Here is a 21,164-nt window from a genome sequence, read left to right on the forward strand (position 1 = left end):
ACAGTGTGGGTTTGAGCTCGGCCATACCAAGGAGGGCTGTCAAGACGACCAAACCCTCGGAGGAGCTTAAGTACACATCCACAGTCCCCCTGGAAAAGGCAGAGCACGAGTGGCTAGTGAGATCTGCTGCTGGACATTGGAGTTAGGTGTACGGCCTGCTCCTCAGAGACACACAGCTGGCAGAGAAGAAGGACTTCATGTCTGGTTTCGCAGCCCTCCACTGGGCAACAGTGAGATGGTGGGTAAGATCATCGACAAATCCAGGCAAGGTGGAATGGACCTCGACGTCACTGCCAGGACATATGGAGGTCACACGCCACTGCACATTGCTGCATTGCATGACCAGGAGTTTGTGTTGGCCATGCTGCTGCGTGAATATGGAGCGGATGTGAATATAAGAGACAATTGTGGGAAGAAGCCATATCACTACCTACACAAAGGGATTTCTGCCTAGGTGAGGGAGCTACTTGGTGAACCTAATGTCCAGCCCCAGGATGTTATCCAACTGGAAAGGGAGGAGCTAGATAACTTCCCAGAACTCTCCAAAGGCTTGCATACGATAAGTCACCTCTTCAAAAAAGAAAAAGCACAAGCAAAGACCCACTTTTTATTCGCTGGGTGACGACCCGAGGGACGAGAGAGATGAAAGTTAATCCATGCACAGAGCCACCTCCGATGTATTTAAGTGACATGAGTCTGATATGAACTGCAATAATAGGCTATTATATTTTGCATGAAATCTATTTAATCATGTGTGCTTTTGAGGATTTTGACTCTGATTTAGAGATGACAATATAGGGGTATAAGAGGAAGGAACATATGGGGGTACAGTATGTACATAAGGGTTTTATTCAGTTGTGTTGAACTTAGTTTTCATAAATCAACAAGAGCAACCAGCATATCATTCCAGTCCTCTCCCTTTTAAGCAATCAAACCTCAAGAAAACATATTATCAGGATAGGAGGTATAGTAAGTAACTTGTAAAATGTGGTACTCTCTGTTGTGTCATGTACATTGCATTCTTAGTGTATCTAATGGTGTGTCGCGTTTTATTTCATATTGAATTAGTAATGCATGACATACTAATGGGATTCAATGTCCATTTCAGCAGATCCATGTCAAACTAAATCTGTACATGACCACTTCAACAACAGATTAGGAATCCATTTAAACATGATTGTGTTCCTGTATTAAACATGTGATGAAGAGGAGAATAGGGTATGAATATGGCTCCATGCCTGGACATTTATAGTGCCTTCACTCTCAGTGTTGGCGATTTCCATTTGTATAATCATTTCCCTGTATAGTTGTTGAACTGTGAAATTTCTTATAGGTAATTTTTGATCAATTTTCTTTCTAAGAAATACATTTGTGGGAAGAGGCTGTAGTACTGAATCATTTTGAAAATGAACAAGAGTACGTGGCCTAACTGTTCCAAGATTCCTGCAGTATGAATGTGTTATGATGAGTAAATAGTGTTAAACTGTTAAAGGGTTGAGTTGGTAAAATGCAAAGACATACTTATGAAATCTCTAGCATGATTTTCAAATGACATGCCTTTTGTCTTTAATCTGTGTTATTGCTCTCGTACAATACATACTTTACTAATAATAATATGTCATTTGCCAGTGTTAGGAAAAAACTATATTTGATGAAGATAAAAACCATCTACTGAACTCTGGCATCCCAAATATCAGCATGTGAAATATCTCCGTTTGTTGGTTTCGTGGCTTCATATAGGCAGCATGAGATTGTGATTCAGCTAACTGAGCATGTGCTAATGTCAGCCTGGGCCCCTGAGGCTGAAGAGATGAGAAGTGAACAGGCTTACTCAAGCTGTGTCTCTGCCCCTCTCATGATGTCACCTCCTTCGCAGTGAAATGTCTGCATCAAGCCAATTCTCACCCCAGGGCTGGAACAAATGTTCCCACTGCAGCAGGGCCAGGGGCGAGGACACAGTCACACGAATCTCGTCACTGTCTTTTATTACACAACACTTTTTGGACCATTACCCACAGTCCCACACTACTGTAGCCTGAATATTCACTGGACCACTACCCACACTACAGTAGCTTGCATATGAGATCTGTACAACACAGGTTTTGCGATCCTTGTATATTGTAAATGTCTCTCAATCAGTTTATTGTAAAAATCCAATTTAGTTTTATGTCCTTGTTTGCTAAAGTATGCATATGCTTAGCTTGACCTTCTCTAGTAACCTTGGGAGTCTGACGAAAAGTACTTTGCTATTGGAAGTTAGTTAATGCTGTATTCTGGCATCTCTCTCTTGGTTTCTGGAGGGATGTGCCAAAAAATCCTGTTTTTTCTCAAACATTCAATGCCTCATAATAGGCGTTTGTTGTTGTTCACAAACAAACTGGGCAGCATTCCATCAGAGCTGCTAACGAGGCCAGAGGACATGGGGAGACGCCTCCCTTCAACAAGCCGATCCAATCCCACTGAATTTGAGCTCATCAGCCTCTCCATATAACACATACCATATTAGGAAGACATTAACATCTGCTAACATTATGAATCTGTTGTTTCAAAATATGTTTCAAGAAGCATAAAATGAGTTAGATGTACCTTAGGCCATTTTTATTCAAATATAGCGAATGGTTTGGTGGAAGGAGAATGTTTAATTTATTCACAATATAACAAATGTCATGACAATTTCAAGCAACAAATTAAGAAAACTTTCCACAAGGCAAACAAAACACAACACAGGGAGGTGACAGTGAGTCAGACACAATGAAGACAGGCAGAGGAAATACAAAGGCCCATACTGTCATCCCAAGACTGGGATTGATTGAAAACCAATAAACGTGTCATTCATTGTGATTATCCTTTCTAAATGGATCTCTTTCCGGATTGCAAAACCCTACCCCCACTAAACAAACAATACCTGTTTCAAAACATCAGTCCTGTTGTGGGATATTTATTAACACTTTTTAACAAATGGGTAAAAATAAATGATAAGTTACTAACAATAATATATGTTTATATACATAGCAGGAAATAGCATGGGTCTGTTGAAAGCAAGAATGTCCTTTCTGTTGGTGACGCTCTGCCTCGGTTTCCAGGGACAGATCTTTCGCATGTCTCAGGAATTCCTTCAGGCCATATAAACAATGAGGCTCTGAGGCAGAATCCCACTTCACCTTTGTGGCTGTCCTCTATACAAAGGCCAAAACAAACACACATTTGTTTAGCAAACTGAAATGGACATCGCCGTAAATCTCCAGAGAAATGTGTAGAGTGAGAGAGTTGAGCAGTGTACATTAGAATATTTTGTGGAAATGTATATTGTTTGTGTTCTCTCTTAATTATTTCGCAAAAAAAAATCCATTCTGGCAAAGAACAGTACATTGACATTTTTTCTTCTTCTTTCAGTTCTGCAACCATCAACGCCTGAGGAAGTCCTCAAACAGAAGATCCACTCGTGGGTGAACGTTATATAGTAATATAGTACATGAGCACATGTATGAGAGTAATAATAACAATATTCAGCTGTGAATTAATAGGATTGGGCAAACAAACAAAGGACCAAAGAACACAAAGCAAACACACGGTACTGTTACTTAAACAGGGAAAGGTTTCTCTCATCCTAATCCCCTCACAATGAACACACACAGTATCAATCAGAGGGAAGCAGTGATGTAAGTAAGCTCTGCTGGATCATCATTTAGCACAGGATCATAACAACGCTGTGCTTTCCACTTGGTCAAATATTCAAACAATTATTGATCATAGCAAAACAGAAATCAACATCACACAAGGACCAAAGAACACGAAGCAAACATTATTATGCATTCATATTTTTTTTTTGCATTATTATGCAAAACAAAAGGTCGAAAATGAAGATTTGTGGTTGTGCATTTCCACATAAGTCAAAACAAATAAATAGGCATGACTCATGAAGGCTTTTCCTGGGGAATGTTGACATTGAAGGCCACCACAAGGATTCCATTGAAACTATTACTAGAGCGAGAACAGATTCACTACTTCTAGAGTACTGTGAGAGAGCCTAATAAACAGTCTAGTGGAGGGAGGTAAAGGAAAGAGAGTTAAGTTCTTGGTCATTTAATTCTTGCATAATTTAAAGTCAGCGTAGTTTGTCAGATACAAAGGATATTTTATTTTAAATTATCTGGAATGGAAATGCTTAATATCTTTTCAAATGATCTGGAATGGAAGTGCTTCATATCTTTTTAAATGATCTGGAATGGAAATGCTTCATATCTTTTTAAATGATCTGGAATGGAAATGCTTCATATCTTTTTAAATGATCTTCAATGGAAATGCTTCATATCTTTTTAAATGATCTGGAATGGAAATGCTTCATATCTTTTTTTAAAGGTTCACCTCTTTGGTGGAACTTTGTCAGCATGAAACAATAAGACATAACATCTGTAGCCTAAATTGCAGTGGGCTATCCTGTACATAATTGGCATCGTTGAATGTCATACATACCACCAGTGGAGGCTGCTGAGGGGAAGACGACTCATAATAATGGCTGAAATGGAGCGAATGGAATGGCATCAAACACATGGAAACCACTCCAACCACTACCACGAGCCTGTTCTCCCCAATTAAGGTGCCACCAACTTCCTAAACTTCCTATATAAACCCGTTGAAAAAACAACATTGGATGGAGTAAGGCTTAGCTTTTGAATTTAGTGTTTTCCAAAGAAAACAGAAATGTGCAGTTACATATAAAAGTGCTTTTTTTCATTCACCTTTTTGGTTTTCATCTATAGTGCCTTCATTTTAAACGCGTAAAAAAAACAAAAAACATAAGGAGATTAAATCTACCACCTACTTTGACTGAGATATACTGTATTTGAGCAACCTTATCAGGCTATCCTCACTCACCAGGCTTCAGACAGACACATACAGTACAGTATGATTGATCAACAAGACTACTTCCAGGCCAGAATACAATCTTAAAGCTTATAATGTTTTTCAAAGTCACAGACGGAGGTGAAAAGGACATAAAATTATAGTGATAATAGATATACTGAACATTCCACACTGTAGTCCTAACTTCTACACCCCTCTAAAGGCACACAAATATTCCTTATACAAACATACATATGGACAGATGGAGTCTGAGGGACTCCTTTTTTATTTATTTTGATTTTTTACAGACATCCATGTCATTTTGCTGGCTGGTGACAGCCCAGGATGGATGAAGCAGAGGCAATTCAGGGCTCTATAAGCCCAGAGAGTTGATGGACAGCTGGGGGAGATGATAGAATAGGATGGGGTCCTGATGGTGGTCCCCAGGGAGGGAGGGTGTTGAGCAGGGACTCCAGCTGCTCTTCCCCCAGACGCTGCCTCTCGTCCAGGTCCTTCATCCTGATGAGGAGCGAGGCCTTGGTCTGGACGAAGTGCTGGTAGCCCTGTAGCTGCTCGGCCGTCAGGCAGCGAGACAGGAAGTTAGACACCATCCTCTCCCGTCTGTCCAGGTTGTCCTTCAGGTCTTTGGCGTCCTCCCACTGCTTGCACAGCAGACGGTGACGGTTGTCCAGAGAATCCTGCCAAGGGATTAAAAAAGGTTGGATTATTCCCTAAATGTTTCATCATTATCCAATGTGTACTAGTAGTGTTTATGGAAAGGCATTTTGTGGTCAGCTGTTATGGAGAAACTGCCAGTCAAGTAAGCTCATGTTGCAGTTTCACAGCAAAGTGATGCAGTATTTATTTTTGTCGACAGAGGGCAGGACAGCTAGAAATTTGCATCGAAACTGGTTTGGAGTTTCGGTGACTCATTGTAAATACCAGCACTGCTGATAGCAGCAGAAAACACAAGCCACTAAAACACGCTCAATACAAAGGGCAGTCAATGTGAAATTCATAGAAATATTTCAACTATGAGCCCATTGAATACAAATATGAAGATCCAGGGAAACAACAAAACATCAGAATTTAGCATGGGCACTGAAGCAAATTTGAAGCACACAAAACTAGAACATTTAGCAAGAAACTATTGTGGAGATAATCAGAGGGGAATCACATGACATCAGGTGATGTATGCTGCAGTCTAATCATAACATCTTATTAGGAATTGACTGAAAAGTACATATCCAGCTGAGAAACACTGTCAACATGTTCATTACAAAACCTGATAAAGGCAATCAATCAAATAAACAACATCAACAATCCCTCTTCATTTCTCACAATTGCTCAGATAAGGTGCTTTTTTTCAACCAGCATGTTCGTACGTTGCATGTTTGATCTCTCTCACCTTCTCCTCTTCGTCTGTGTGCTGGTCCACGGTGCTCAGGGCGTTCTGCACACGGGCCAGCCGAGAGGACAGACACAGCAGCAGGCTGACCACGCGTTCCAGGTCTCCGATGAACAGGCCGTAGCGCTCAAGCTCCACGGGCGTACATCGCTCCCGAACCAGGGCCTCCACGGCCTCGCCCCGCACCCCATTCTCATGCACCTCCACCTGCAGGGCACCACAGGGCTCCTCCAGAGCCCGCAGGCGCTCCTCAATACACACCACCAGCAGCCTCTGTAGGAAGGGGAGGGAATTGGTGAGTTTGAGAGAGAACATTATACATGACATTGTGCTTTTGGGCTCTTTATGGTCAGCTCAAAACAAACAGGAGATAAGATAAGAGTCTGACAGTTTATCTGGCATCTCAATAATCAGGGCAGACTTCATCAGATGATGCCAAACCTGCTTAGTTAAACTGCATCCAGATGATATTAAGATGACATCATCAACTGGCAGAGATAAAGTAAACCCACTTCTATTGCAACAACAAAAAACAAAATGCAGAGCTGAAAAGCAATAATGACCTTCTTCTCCGTGACATCCGCCTTGCTCAGTGGCTCTGGTTGGGGTTGGATTTGATCATCGTCAGGAGATGTAGGACGTGCTTCAGGGTCATCCACCGCTTCAGAGCTTCAGGTAGAGAGAGCGGAAAAAGACACAGGCATGATACTGATGATTGTGATGCATATGGATGAGATTAACCTTGGAAAGATGTTCATCGGCCTTTAGCCATGAGATTGTCTTTTACACTTGTCTCTCAATCTAGTGCAATTTGGAAGCAGATATCTAGGCGCGTTGACATAACAGCAGGTAACATGGCACCTGCTGATCGAGGGTGTGGCCATCAGACACCTGAACAGTATAATGTGTCTAATAATGAGAGTCACCTGTCTGCAGAGTCTCTCTGCTCCTGCTTCTTCTTATAGTGCTCCTCCATCAGCAGAGTGTCCTCCGACAGTAGACGCTCCATTAGCATCAGCGCCGTCTTACGATTGGTCAACGGGTGCAGCACCCGAGCCAGCGATTGGTCCGCTGTGACCACCTCCTCCACCAGCTCCTCCCACTTTGACTCCTCTGTGGTGGGTGTCTTTTCTGGGCTCTCTGTCTCGCCTGCTGGGGTCTCCCCCTCCACCGCATTAGTTTCCTTTTTTTCCTCTGGTTGCTCGCCCTCCCCACTCTGGGAAGTGTCAGTGTCAGGGACTGGTGTGGTGTAGGAGGACATTGTAAGGGCCTCACAAGCTGCCGGAGCAGGGGCTAGATTTGGAGTTTCTCCCTCGGCCAGATTATCAGAAAGTGCTGGGTCCTCGCCCTCGTCTTTGCTCCCTGGTTCAGGTGGTATGATCCACAGAGTGGGGTCTGTGGTGACTCCACAGCTCAGGGAGACTTCCTGAGGGGACTTGGGACTCACACTGGGCTCGTCCACTGACTGCTCTCTCACCACAGAGTGGTGTAAAGGACGGGCGGTCTTCACTCTGCTGGAATGAGAAAGACATTAGAAAATGGAATTATTCAAATAATATAAACAGTGATAAATAGCCATTTATACAGTAACATTGATTTAAATGATGAGAATATCATATGCTGAGTGAGGGTCACTTTATCATTATATGGTCACCTACCTGGAGCCAGTCTTGCTCTCTCTAGTGCCCCTGGGATTTGTGGGTATGGAGGGAGAAGTTGAGGTAGACTTGACCGCTCTCTCACTGGACTCCTGACCGTTATGGGACGGTGGGAGTGGGACATCGCAGGAGAGCTCAGTGGTCTCGATCTCATCTTTAACGAGGGGGCCAAAGTCATATGATCTGGGGGAGCCATCTGAGCGAGTCCTGACCCGAGACGAGGTTCTCCATGCAGGGGAGACAGACTCACTAGACTCTCTGGTGCTTTTAGTCATCTCCTCTTTGTCTTCCTCACTGCCCAGCTGTGGTGCAGATTCCTGCTTGAAGAGGGGCTTCCTCTTGGTCTGCCTCTGGGCTTTCTCCTGGCCCTCGCCGAAGAATGAGACAATCCTCTTCTCCTGGCCTGGTCCTGGGCCCATCTGCCTACTGCAGAGCTGGTCCAGCTGCTCAGAGCTCTTATTGAGGACCAGAGAGCGGCTGACCTGGGACATACCCAGCTCCTCCATGGACTTTCCCCGCTGGGCCACCACCCGGACCCGCTGACCCTCAGGGACCGACATGGCCTGGCCTCTCCTCATTACCACCGTCTCCTCATCTACTGGCCTCTGAGTCTGAGCACTGAAAAAGAACACAGAGATTGTGATGAGATTCAGATGCTTTGGAGACTGACGTGCCAGTTTCCTCTCAGATATGGTATGTTCTTATCTTACCCTAATCATAGCTGATTAAAAAACACTAGTTTAGAAAAAGACTCCCTGAATATAGTTGTAATGTAGGTCTAATGTTTATCTTGATGTTACGTCTATATACTTCTCAGAATAGAATGTTGGCATGGTATACAGTGCCTTCAGAAAGTATCCACACCCCTCGACTTATTTCACAATATGTTGTGTTACAGCCTGAATTCAAAATATTTTTTTCTCACCTATCTACACACAATACCCCATAATGACAATGTGATAACATGTTTTTAGACATTTCTTTTTATTTTATTGAAAATGAAATACTGAAATATCTAATTTACATACAGTGCCTTCGGAAAGTACTCAGACCACTTGACTTTTTCCACATTTTGTTACATTACAACCATATCCTAAAATTGATTAAATAAAAATCCTCAGCAATCTACACACAATACCCCATCATGAAAAAGCAAAAACAGGTTATTAGAATATTTTGCAAATGTATTAAAAAACACAAACAGAAATACCTTATTTACATAAATATTCAGAACATTTGCTATAAAACACAAAATTAAGGTCAGATGTATCCTGTTTCCATTGATCATCCTTGAGATGTTTCTACAACTTGATTGGAGTCCACCTGTGGTAAATTCAATTGATTGGACATGATTTGGAAAGGCACACACCTGTCTGTATAAGGTCCCACACTTGACAGCGCATATCAAAGCAAAAACCAAGCCATGAGGTCGAAGGAATTGTCCAAAGAGCTCCGAGATAGGATTGTGTCGCGGCACAACAAAACATTTTTGCAAAGCTTTCATCAAGGCAAAGGGTGGCTACTTTGAAGAATATAAAATACAACATATATTTTGATTTGTTGAACACTTTTTTGGTTACTACATGATTCCATATGTGTTATTTCATTGTTGTGATGTCTTCACTATTATTCTACAATGTAGAAAATAGTAAAAATAAAGAAAAACCCTGAAATGAGTAGGTGTGTCCAAACTTTTGACGGGCACTGTATGTAAAATGTGATATTTATTTGTATTATTTTATATTTAATACATTTGCAAAAATTTAAAAAAATATATGTTTTTGCTTTGTCATTATGGGGTATTGTGTGTATATTGATGAGGGGGAAAAAATGATTTAATGCATTATAGAATAAGGCTGTAAAAGTCAAGGGGTCTGAATACTTTCTGAAGGCACTGTAAGCATTCCTACCCCTGAGTTAATACATGTTTAGAATCCCCTTTGGCAGCGATTACAGCTATGTGCCTTTCAGGGTAAGTATCTACGACCTTGGCACACCTTGTACAATATTTGCACTATTTATTTAAAATTCTTCAAATTCTGTTAAGTTGGTTGTTGATCATTGTTAGGCTGAAATGTTCAAGTCTTGCCATAGATTTTCAAAACTGTAACTAGGCCACTCGGGAACATTCAATGCCATCTTTGTAAGCAAATCCAGTGTATATTTAGTCTTGTGTTTTAGGTTATTGTCCTGCTGAAAGGTGAATTTGTCTCCCAGTGTTTGTTGGAAAGCAGTCTGAACCAGGTTTTCCTGAAGGATTTTGCCTGTGGTTAGTACTATTCAGTTTCTTTTTATCCTAAAAAACACCCTAGTCCTTGCCGATGACAAGCATACCCATAACATGATGCAGCCACCACCACGTTTGAAAATATGAAGAGTGGTACTTAGTGACATTTTGGATTTGCCCAAAACATAACACTTTCTATTTCGGACAAAGTTCATTTCTTTGCAGTTCTACTTTAGTGCCTTATTGCAAACAGGATGCATGTTTTGGAATATTTTTTCATCTGTACAGGCTTTCTTTTCACTCTATCACTTAGGCTAGTATTGTGGAGTAACTATAATGTTGTTGACGCATCCTCGGCAACTGAGTTAGGAAGAACGCCTCTATCTTTGTAGTGGCTGGGTGTATTGATACACCACCCAAAGTGTAATTAATAACTTCACCATGCTCAAATGGATACTCAATGTCTGTTTTTTTTTTTACCCATCTACCAATAAGTGCCCTTCTTTGTGAGGTATTGGAAAACCTTCCTGGTCTTTGTGGTTGTATTTGTGTATGAAATGCACTGCTCAACTGATGGACCTTACAGATAACTGTATGTGTGAGGTACAGAGATGAGGTAGTCATCCATGCAACTTATTATATGACTTGAACTTACACTACATGGCCAAAATCATGGGCATTAATATGGAGTTGGTCCTCCCTTTGCGGCTATAATATCCTCCACTCTTCTGGGAAAGCTTTCCACTAGATGTTGGAACATTGCTGCGGGGACTTGCTTCCATTCAGCCACAAGAGCATTAGTGAGGTCGGGCACTGATGTTGGTTAATTAGGCCTGGCTCGCAGTCGGCGTTCCAATTCATCCCAAAGGTGTTCGATGGGGATGAGGTCAAGGCTAAGTGCAGGCCAGTAAAGTTATTCCACACTGATCTCGACAAACCATTTCTGTATGGACCTCGCTTTGAGCACGGGGGCATTGTCATGCTGAAACAGGAAATGGCCTTCCCCCAAACTGTTGCCACAAAAAAACATCCCCAGACCAATATTCCTCATCCACCAATCTTTACAGTTGGCACTATGCATTCGGGCAGGTAGCATTCTCCTGGAATCCGTCAAACCCAGATTGGTGAAGCGTGATTCATCAATCTAGAGAGCGTGTTTCCACTGCTTCAGAGTCCAATGGCGGCGAGCTTAACTCCACTCCAGCCGGCGCTTGGCATTGCACATGGTGATCTTAGGCTTGTGTGTGGCTGCTCGGCCATGGAAACCCATTTCATGGAGCTCCAGACGAACAGTTTTTCTGCTGACGTTGCTTTCAGATGCAGTTTGGAACTCTGTAGTGAGTGTTGCAACCATGGACAGATGATATTTATGCGCTACAGCACTCGGCGCTCCCGTTCTGTGAACTTCTGTGGCCTAACACTTCGCGGCCGAGCTGTTCTTGCTCCTAGACGTTTTCACTTCACAATAACAGCACTTACAGTTGACCGGGGCAGCTAGCAGGGCAGAAATTTGACGAACTGACTTGTTGGAAAGGTGGTATCCTATGCCAGTGCCACGTTGAAAGTCACTGAGCTCTTCAGTACGGGCCATTCTACTGCCAATGTTTATCTATGGAGATTGCGGGTGTGGCTGAGAAAGCTGAACCCACTCATTTTAAGGGGTGTCCACATTGTATTTAGGCTTGCCATAACAAAGGGGTTGAATACTTATTGACTCAAGACATTTCAGCTTTTCATTTTTAATTAATTTGTAAACATTTCTAAAAACAATTCCACTTCGGCATTATGGGGTATTGTGCGTAGGCCAGTGAAACACAATATCTCAATTGAATCCATTTTAAATTCAGGCTGTAACAACAAAATGTGGAAAAAGTCAAGGGGTGTGAATACATTCTGAAGGCACTGTATGTGTTTACCCTTTCAATGCTGCAGTAAATAAAGTTTGAGCAAGCATACGTGTACAACACACATGGTTTACAGTAAACATTACAGGCACAGATACTCCCACTCCCAATAAACTAGTGAGGGCAACATACCTGGAAGTGTCCAGAGTATTCACTGGTGAGGGATCATTCATGTAGTTGTGACCCTGTAGCCAAACACATACCAATAATCAACATTAATAACACCCTTTGAACATTTATTGGGGTACATTCAGAAAAGTGACATGGGCCTCCATAAAATTCTATGAAATTCTACAAATACCATTAAAGCCTGGTGAGTGAGGCTAGTGTTCTGATGATGATGAGGCTTACCTGAAATGCGTGGGGCGTTGAGGTGGAACGATTTCTGAAGAACTCAGGTGGTTCAGGCTGGTCCAGAAGACTTTCCACAGAGGCAGACTTCCCCTGAGAGTGGCTGGGTAACTCTCTCCAGCTGGCCTGTTGGGAATAACCTCGGGCCTGGGTGGAGCTGGAGCTGAACTGTGAGTACCTTATCGAGCTGGAGGTTGAGTCCAGGATGCGACCAGCGGAGTGGGGCCTGTGCAGCTTCTTCTTGGGGCCTTCTTTATTCCCAGACTGAGGCCTGGAATCCCAGTCAGAAGGCTTCCCAGCCGTGGAGTGCCTCTGGCTGGGGACTTGAGAGGCTTGAGGGTTGGGCTGCTGGGACTCAGCCACCTTGTGTCCCGTCTTGCGCTCCATGTAGGCCACCAGGGCCTTGTGCTGGAGGTGCTTCAGGGATGTCTTGGAGAGGCTGGAGGCAGACATGGCCCTGCCTCTGGTTTCAAACATCTTTCTCCTAGCTGCCACCAGGCCCTGTTCTCCCAGCTCCCCCTCCTCATTTGAGAGCACTAGCAGGCCTCCTTCACTTTCGTTGCCCAGGGAACGGCAGGCTGCGTGGTGGGAGGGTGTGTCACCCAGCTGGTTCAGATTCTCTGGCTCTGAGTAGCACAGCTTCTTCTGCTCTGGAGTCAGGCGCCTCCTTCCCCTGATCCGAGGCACCTGAGGCTGGGCAACATTCGCCGGTCTCCCGTTTTCCTTTTCACTGTCCTTCACCACCACGCTCTCTATCACCTTCTCAACCTCCTTCCCCGTTTCCTTTATGTTCTCCTCATCGGTCCCCTCAGAGTGTGTTGGGGAGGGGGTGAGTGTGTCTGTTGAGGTCTCAGAGTCCTGTGAAGAGGAGACCATGTGAAGTACTGTGGGCCTGAGCTCAGGCCTCTGCCTCACTCTGTGGGGCCAGGACAGCTGCAGGTCCCTCCTCTTAAAGGAGGTCTCCCTGAGCACCTTAGACTGGGCGTCCTTCAGTTTCTCCTTGTAGTACTTCGTGAAGGCGTCATCCAGGGTGTTGCAGGGGTGGGAGGTAGCCTCCACTCTCTCTTCCTTGGATGTTTCACCCCGTGGTGTCGTATCACTACAGCTAATGGGGGTGGTGTTCCGGCCTGCATCTTTACTTTTCACACTGACCTCAATGTCCTTTTCGGGCTTGTGCAAACTCAGCGCCACCCTGTTGGCTCCAGTGAGGTGGTACAGAAGCGGGGTGGTTTCCTTGTTGATCTTTTCACTGGCAACATCTCCTAATAGCTGCCTCCTCCCTCTCTTGACCTGTTTGTATCTCTTGTGGTGATTGGCCTGCTCCATGCTGATTGGAGGAGGGACTACCAGGTTGTGGAAGTTTGATAATGGAGGACAGTTCTCCTCTGGGCCGCAGTAGAAGATGTGGTGGTTGGGGCTGTGATGCCTGCCGATAACTCTGCTCTGGATCTTCTGACTTTGCTCTAAGGCATCGAAACTGCGCGAGTCCTGGTTTGAAATGTGAGAGGGGCCGTATGAAATTCTACTCTGAATCAGCTTCTCCTTATCTTGACTCTTGGTGTAAAACTCCCTGTCATTGGTTGTTGCAGTGTCATGGGTGCTGTGCTGCATCTGTTGGGTGTTCCTGAACATGTTGTCCATGATGTTGTGTGAACTCTCCATCTCCACCAGCCTGTGGGTCTCTACTGGCGCTGGCACAGGGCTCTCACTGCCCACCTCTGGCACACACAGAGAGCCATGCTTCAGACTGGACTTACAAACACCTGTAACGAAGTAGAACTGGCCCTTGTGCTGGATGCTGCTGTTGACCATGTTCTGTGCCACATGCCAGGGGCTGGCGGACCGCTGCTGCTCCGGCATGAGGGAGCCATGGGCCAAGTGCGCCCTCTGGCGCTGACCCTCCAAGTGCCCGCCATCGCCGCTACCGGACTGCTGTTTGGGCTGCTCAGGCTGACTTGTGTGAGGGGGTGATACACTTAAGATGTTTGCTGACTTTTGTTGCTCAGTGTTATTAACTGTGTGGTCAGGGTCGACTGGGTCCCTGTGATAGGGCTGTGAGGCCCGGTGGCCATAGACTAGATCAGGCTTGAGACAGGCAGCAACAGAATTATTTGTCTGGGGCCGTGGAGGTGGCCTGTCTGCCAGCTGGCCCTCGGGGCCGTGCTGTGCCCTACAGTTCTCCAAGTTCCTGGTGGCTATGAAGCTGTCCATGCGGGCGGGGGGTGGAGGTGGCAGGGGAGGAGGGGGCGGTAGCGTTTCCTGATTCTGATCACAGTACTGTGAAGCACTCAGGCAGCCATCGTTGTGGCGGTACTGATTTGAGATGGCCTCCACCGAGCGGTAGAGCTGATCCATGCTCTTGGCGTCAGAGTCGAGGACGTTGGGGTGGTAGATGGCCTTCACATACTTCAGGTCTGTGTAGTGCAGGCTGTGGTGCTGGAGGTCGTCTGAAAGGAGGGGGGACGGATATTCTGGGGCACTGGAGCCTCCAGAGAAGGAGCTGTAGGCCGAGTCGCCCTTGCCGTGCTGGTGGGTGATCTGGTCGATGCTGCTAGTGGACTTGGCTGGGGAGAGCCGACTCAATGGTAGGCTCAGAGGGTGCAGGTCCAGGTTGCTCATTCTCTCAAAGTGGAAATTATAGGAATCCATCTGGCATTGGAAACTGAAGCGTGGACCCAGGTGAAATGGGAGTGATACGGACACATTTAGCTTAATCTTTCACTTCTGAGAATTCAGGTCATTTTCTGCCTTCTTTTCTAAGCTTCTTCAGTAGTCTGCTTTTTCAACTCCTAAAATAAAAAAATAAAAACACTGTAATTTATCATGCTCCATTTCCTCCTCCTAGAGCTGGGAGTCAAAAATCCAACCTAAATATGCCGTAGCTTTTTCCTGCCAATGAAAACATACAGGAAATGGGGCATGCACCATGTGCTGCTTTCTCAGCGAGTATAGCTGACTGTGTTGACTATTAATACTATGTTTGTGTGAGATTATTATCATGGCATGTCTACTTGGACAACCACACTCAACACCGACCTACTAGATCAAAGGTACAGCCACGGAACCTTTCAGCTAAATGCAATTAAGAAATTCTCAGAGAATTCTAACAACTATTTCTCTCTAAATAGATTTTTGGAATTTCTGACATCTGCAATGCTGCATGACCTCTCTTGTTAGTGAGAGGTGGAAATCTAAGTTCCACCCCTGACAAAAATGTGTCCTTTCCAAGTGCTAATGTACACCGTAGCACTGGTATCTGTAATAGTGCTAAAGTACACCGTAGCACTGGTATCTGTAATAGTGCTAATGTACACCGTAGCACTGGTATCTGTAATAGTGCTAATGTACACCGTACACTTATATCTGTAATAATATAAATGTGATTTCACCGTTCACTCCATTGATCTGGAATTTCTCACGAGAAAGACTTGCCCACTGCCCACTTGCCCACTGCCCACACGTGCCCACTGGTCCACTGTCAGGACGAGGGCATTTCCATGTAAAAGGACCCATGAGCACCAACATGTGAAGTTCATAGGAGCATTGGTTATCAAATTGGGTGGCAAATTGGGTGTCAAATGAAAGCTATGAGTCCATATGTTTGATAAATTAAGGCATATATACATTTTTGAATCATTTTCCATCCTAAAAATGCAATAAGCAAAGGCTTTGATTTATTGTCAGACAGATATAAAATCTGTCTTATAAAACATTTACCAGAAAAAGTCTTAAAAAGGGATTACAGAACATGTACATTAAAACACAATAATAATTAACTAAAGACCCCTGCCAACTAATATCAACACTTATATTTAGTTTAGGATATTTTTTTCTGCATTCTGTAAGTTTAAGAAACATTGACTTGAAATACGGTTACCAAAAACTAGAGGTCGACCGATTAATCGGAATGGCCGATTAATTAAGGACGATTTCAAGTTTTCGGAAATCTGTATTTTTGGACACAGATTTTTTTTATATACATTTTTTTTTTTACACCTTTATTTATCCTTTATTTAACTAGGCAAGTCAGTTAAGAACACATTCTTATTTTCAATGACGGCCTAGGAACAGTGGGTTAACTGCCTTGTTCAGGGGCAGAACAACAGATTTTTACCTTGTCAGCTCGGGGATTCAATCTTGCAACCTTACAGTTAACTAGTCCAACGCTCTAACCACCTGCCTCTCATTGCACTCCATGAGGAGCCTGCCTGTTATGTGAATGCAGTAAGAAGCCAAGGTAAGTTGCTAGCTAGCATTAAACTTATCTTATAAAAAACAATCAATCATAATCACTAGTTAACTACATATGGTTGATGATATTACTAGTTTATCTAGCATGTCCTGCATTGTACATAATCGATGCGGTGCGCATTCGCGAAAAAGGACTGTCGTTGCTCCAATGTGTACCTAACCATAAACATCAATGCTTTCTTAAAATCAATACACAAGTATATATTTTTAAACGTGCATATTTAGTTAATATTGCCTGCCAAAATGAATTTCTTTTAACTAGGTAAATTGTGTCACTTCTCTTGCAACAGAGTCAGGGTATATGCAAGCAGTTTGGGCCGCCTGGCTCGTTGAGAACTGTGTGAAGACTATTTCTTCCTAACAAAGACAGCCAACTTCGCCAAACGGGGGATGATTTAACCAAAGCGCATTTGCGAAAAAAGAACAATCGTTGCACGACTGTACCTAACCAAAAACAGCAATGCCTTTCTTAAAATCAATACATAGAAGTATATATTTTTTTAACTTGCATATTTAGCTAAAAGAAATCCAGGTTAGCAGGCAATATTAACCAGGTGAAATTGTGTAACTTCTCTTGTGTTCATTGCACGCAAAGTCAGGGTATATGCAACAGTTTGGGCCGCCTGGCTTGTTGCGAACTAATTTGCCAGAATTTTACGTAATTATGACATAACATTGAAGGTTGTACAATGTAACAGCAATATTTAGACTTAGGGATGCCACCCGTTAGATAAAATACGGAACGGTTCTGATATTTCACTGAAATAATAAACGTTTTGTTTTCGAAATGATAGTTTCCGGATTCAACCATATTAATGACCAAAGGCTCGTATTTCTGTGTGTTATTATGTTATAATTAAGTCTATGACTTGATATTTGAAAGAGCAGTCTGACTGGGCGGTGGTAGGCAGAAGCAGGCTCGTAAGCATTCATTCAAACAGCACTTTCGTGCGTTTTGCCAGCAGCTCTTCGCTGTGCTTCAACCATTGAGCTGTTTATGACTTCAAGCCTATCAACTCCCGAGATTAGGCTGGTGTAACCAATGTGAAATGGCTAGCTAGTTAGCAGGGTGCGTGCTAATTGCGTTTCAAACGTCACTCGCTCTGAGACTTGGAGGGGGAACCCTGCAAGGGGAACAACTACTTGTGGAGCGATGGGTAACGATGCTTCGGGGTTGGCTGTTGTCGATGTGTTCCTGGTTCGAGCCCAGGTAGGGGCGAGGAGAGGGACGGAAGCTACACTGTTACACCGGCAATACTATAGTGCCTATAAGAACATCCAATAGTCAAAGGTATATGAAATACATATGGAATAGAGAGAAATAGTCCTATAAATACTATATTAACTACAAACTAAAACATCTTACCTTGGAATATTGAAGTCTCATGTTAAAAGGAACCACCAGCTTTCATATGTTATCATGTTCTGAGCAAGGAACTTAAACGTTAGCTTTTTTAAATGGCACATATTGCACTTTTACTTTCTTCTCCAACACTTTGTTTTTGCATTATTTAAACCAAATTGAACATGTTTCATTATTTATTTGAGGCTAAATAGATTTTTATTGATGTATTATATTAAGTTAAAATAAGTGTTCAGTATTGTTGTAATTGTCATTATTACAAATAAATAAATAAAAATCGGCACGGCTTTTTTTGGGGGGCCTCCAATAATCGGTATCGGCGTTGAAAAATCATAATCGGCCGACCTCTACCAAAATGTCTTAAAGATATGTGAGTTTTTCTAAATGATCTCCTTCATAAGGAGGGAGGGTAATGAAAGTTCACAGAAGTAACAAGTAAAGCTAGACCTACCAATTAGTGTTTTTACTAATATCAATTTTGTTTAGGAATTATTAAGTGATTCAAACTCAAAATGATGTTACCAAATCGGTGACAGAATTTCAGAATTTCTGCAACTTAATTGGCTACAATGGGAAATCATAGTAGTTACAAACCACAGTTGGGTCACCTGGTACATTTCTCCCTTCCACTGGCATAGTGCACAAAACTTGAGAGAAATAAGATTTTTGTGCGTATGGAACATTTCTGGGGTCGTTTATTTCAGCTTATGAAACATGGGACCACTTTACATGTTGCGTTTATTTTTTTGTTCAGTATACATTCAAACGCAAGGTGTCATGTTACAGCTGACACCCCATTCTTTCTGCAGACATCTTTGACTCTTAATTCGGCGTACAATTTAAGTGAAAAATCTTAACGCAGTCTTAACGCAATTCTGTTACTGTAGAATTGTCCATGACTTCAACTATTAAGGTCTCTAAGGGCACTAAGTCCTGAGTTAGGAGGGCTCAGCCTCAGAGGAGAATGGGCCTTTTCTTGGCTAATCACGGAAATGGACCGCTGGGAATTTAAATATCAGCAATTAAGCACAAGAGGCAGTTCTGCTTTTTTGCAATGCAAAGATGTTGACTGCATATTTTTTCCTATAGCAAATGTTTTTCACAGGAAAACAAAATGTATTTCAAATATAATTGTAAGGAAATGTGTAAAAAGTATCAAATACAACATTTGGAACAACATGTATGAGTTTAATGGAAAGCCTACATACAGCATGGAACACCTGTTAGAGGTGCCTGTGGAACCAGACCCCTTAATTAGAACCTTGAGGTGCACGTTGCACCGCTCCAAAAATGCCCGGAATTCCATATACATTTTGCAGACATATTTGAGGATTAGTCATGTGATAACTTTTTTTTAATGGATTATCCACCACTGGAACACTGCATGTAGCACTGTGTGTTGGATTAACTCATCAGGAAACCAACCAAGCACATACACTGAATGTGTTTGAATGACTTGACAAATAGTATGTTTCTTTAAGGTCTAATCTAAGGTTTTAAACACCAAACACCACATCACAGCACAATTGGTTAGGCGCCCGTAAAACGGCTACCATTTTTTCCCGGCGCCATCTTAATCCAACATTATATCATCTGTTGGGTGTTTGTTTGGTGTTTGTTAAAGAAAAGCTTTCAAAGGTAAATATTGTTGTTTATATGTCATGGTTCAATATCTCAGTGATAAAACCAAGGGCTTTTTTCCCCATTTTGTCGTAGCAGGAAGTAATAAGTTCCAAAGAACTTTGAATCGTCAACTTCAATAACGACTTGAATTAACAATTTCATGCTGACCTTGTTTGTAACGGAAGAGGGAGTCTGATTTATCTAGGTTAAGTACAGTGAAACTTCTCTTTCTGGCAAAATTGGTGTTTACAATACAGTTATACCCAACATCAAAATACTGATACAAAGTCCACCAACAGGAAGCTGTAATGGTGGGTGATAGTACAGTTTAAGAAGAAAGCTGAACACAGGCCTTTGGTGATTAGTTTTCCTCCAGGAGGTGCATACCTGTCACGCATACACACAGATCAGTGTAGCCAACACAAATACAAGCCAATGAGCTCCACAGTCCTTGATGCCGAACAGGTTTCACTCTCTCATGGGCCACATGAGATGGGCCAACACAGACATACACTAACAAATTGGTCAAATACCAACCATTTAAGATGGCTGAGGTACCTCTGTTCCAAGCCACGTTGTACCAGAAACTACAGTGACCATTCTGAGACCTTCAACGACCAAGTGTTATAGATCTCCCCCTTGTCCCCTGGTTTGCAGCTGATGAAAATATGAAAAACTCCAGCTACCATGCACACTGACGTCCCGGGTCTAGTTAGTGATGTTAAAAGGGGTTTGTTTCCATGTGTTGTAGAGGTACACCTGATTCTCCATGTGCAGCGGCTGCCAGGCTTCTATCCTTGAACTGCTAGCACACTAACAGGGGAACTACAGGGGAGCGCTCATTTGAAAGTGATGGGGAGGCCAGTTAGTGGCAAAAATGCACAGAGAGAACAGAGAGAGAAATTCCCAGACAAATACACTCACACCATCACTACAGCAAACTACACCAGAAAACTGAACTGGTTGGCTGGATAAACCATCACATAGGCTAGTGACTACTATTAGAGTCAAATCAACTCATACCAACAGGCCTAAGTGGAATACATTATTAAGAGTACCACAAGGAAACTTGTAAAGCAGCAACTTACCAAATCCTTGGACAAAGTTGTTGGTTTGAGAGCTCACACTTTTGATGCCACGTGAAACAATGAAGAAGAAAAAAACAACTAACTATTTCCAAGTTAGCACTTGACTTTGAGATACGATTCAGATAGCTTAGTAGTAATCTACTGGTGAATCTATCGGTGAAAGAAGGACCAAAACAAGTTACCAGGAGGAAATGTAAAGTTCCAGTGAGTCCTTCTCCCCCAAGACCAAGACGAGAGGCGGCTATTGCATGCCTGTGACGTCTGTCCGCCTAGCTGATGAACAATGAGCACCGCAGATAGTTAGTGCCGTAAAAAAAAAAAAAAAAAAAAAAAAGGGCCTCGCATTCCTGGCTGGCTTCAAAGAAAGACAGTGCTCGGGCACCATTCATTCCCAGGGTCCTCGGCACATGGAGAGCAGCCAAGCAGCAGGGGTGGGTGCTGCTCTCAAC

The 21,164-nt window shown here is 43.1% G+C and overlaps 1 protein-coding gene across 3 annotated transcripts in view; it reads right to left on the bottom strand.

Annotated features, from left to right (window-relative positions):
- Positions 1 to 2,572: 2,572 nt before the first annotated feature.
- The window catches only part of shroom1 (shroom family member 1), a 56,212-nt gene continuing 37,620 nt past the window's right edge, over positions 2,573 to 21,164 (bottom strand). Inside the window, exons 1-8 of one of the 3 annotated variants that reach the window (XM_024432246.2) lie at positions 20,716 to 20,914; positions 12,391 to 15,179; positions 12,172 to 12,224; positions 7,909 to 8,526; positions 7,177 to 7,764; positions 6,814 to 6,919; positions 6,251 to 6,523; positions 2,573 to 5,540 (exon numbers count right to left, since the gene is read on the bottom strand). In XM_024432246.2, the coding sequence (XP_024288014.1) occupies positions 5,208 to 5,540; positions 6,251 to 6,523; positions 6,814 to 6,919; positions 7,177 to 7,764; positions 7,909 to 8,526; positions 12,172 to 12,224; positions 12,391 to 15,039 (4,620 nt within the window). In that variant the 5' untranslated portion in view covers positions 15,040 to 15,179; positions 20,716 to 20,914 and the 3' untranslated portion in view covers positions 2,573 to 5,207. Of the gene's footprint in view, positions 5,541 to 6,250; positions 6,524 to 6,813; positions 6,920 to 7,176; positions 7,765 to 7,908; positions 8,527 to 12,171; positions 12,225 to 12,390; positions 15,180 to 20,715; positions 20,915 to 21,164 lie in introns of those variants that run through there. The other 2 variants (XM_024432248.2, XM_024432245.2) reach the window with 2 other exon arrangements.

This window comes from Oncorhynchus tshawytscha, linkage group LG09, assembly GCF_018296145.1.
Source record: "Oncorhynchus tshawytscha isolate Ot180627B linkage group LG09, Otsh_v2.0, whole genome shotgun sequence".
Lineage (NCBI taxonomy): Eukaryota > Metazoa > Chordata > Actinopteri > Salmoniformes > Salmonidae > Oncorhynchus > Oncorhynchus tshawytscha.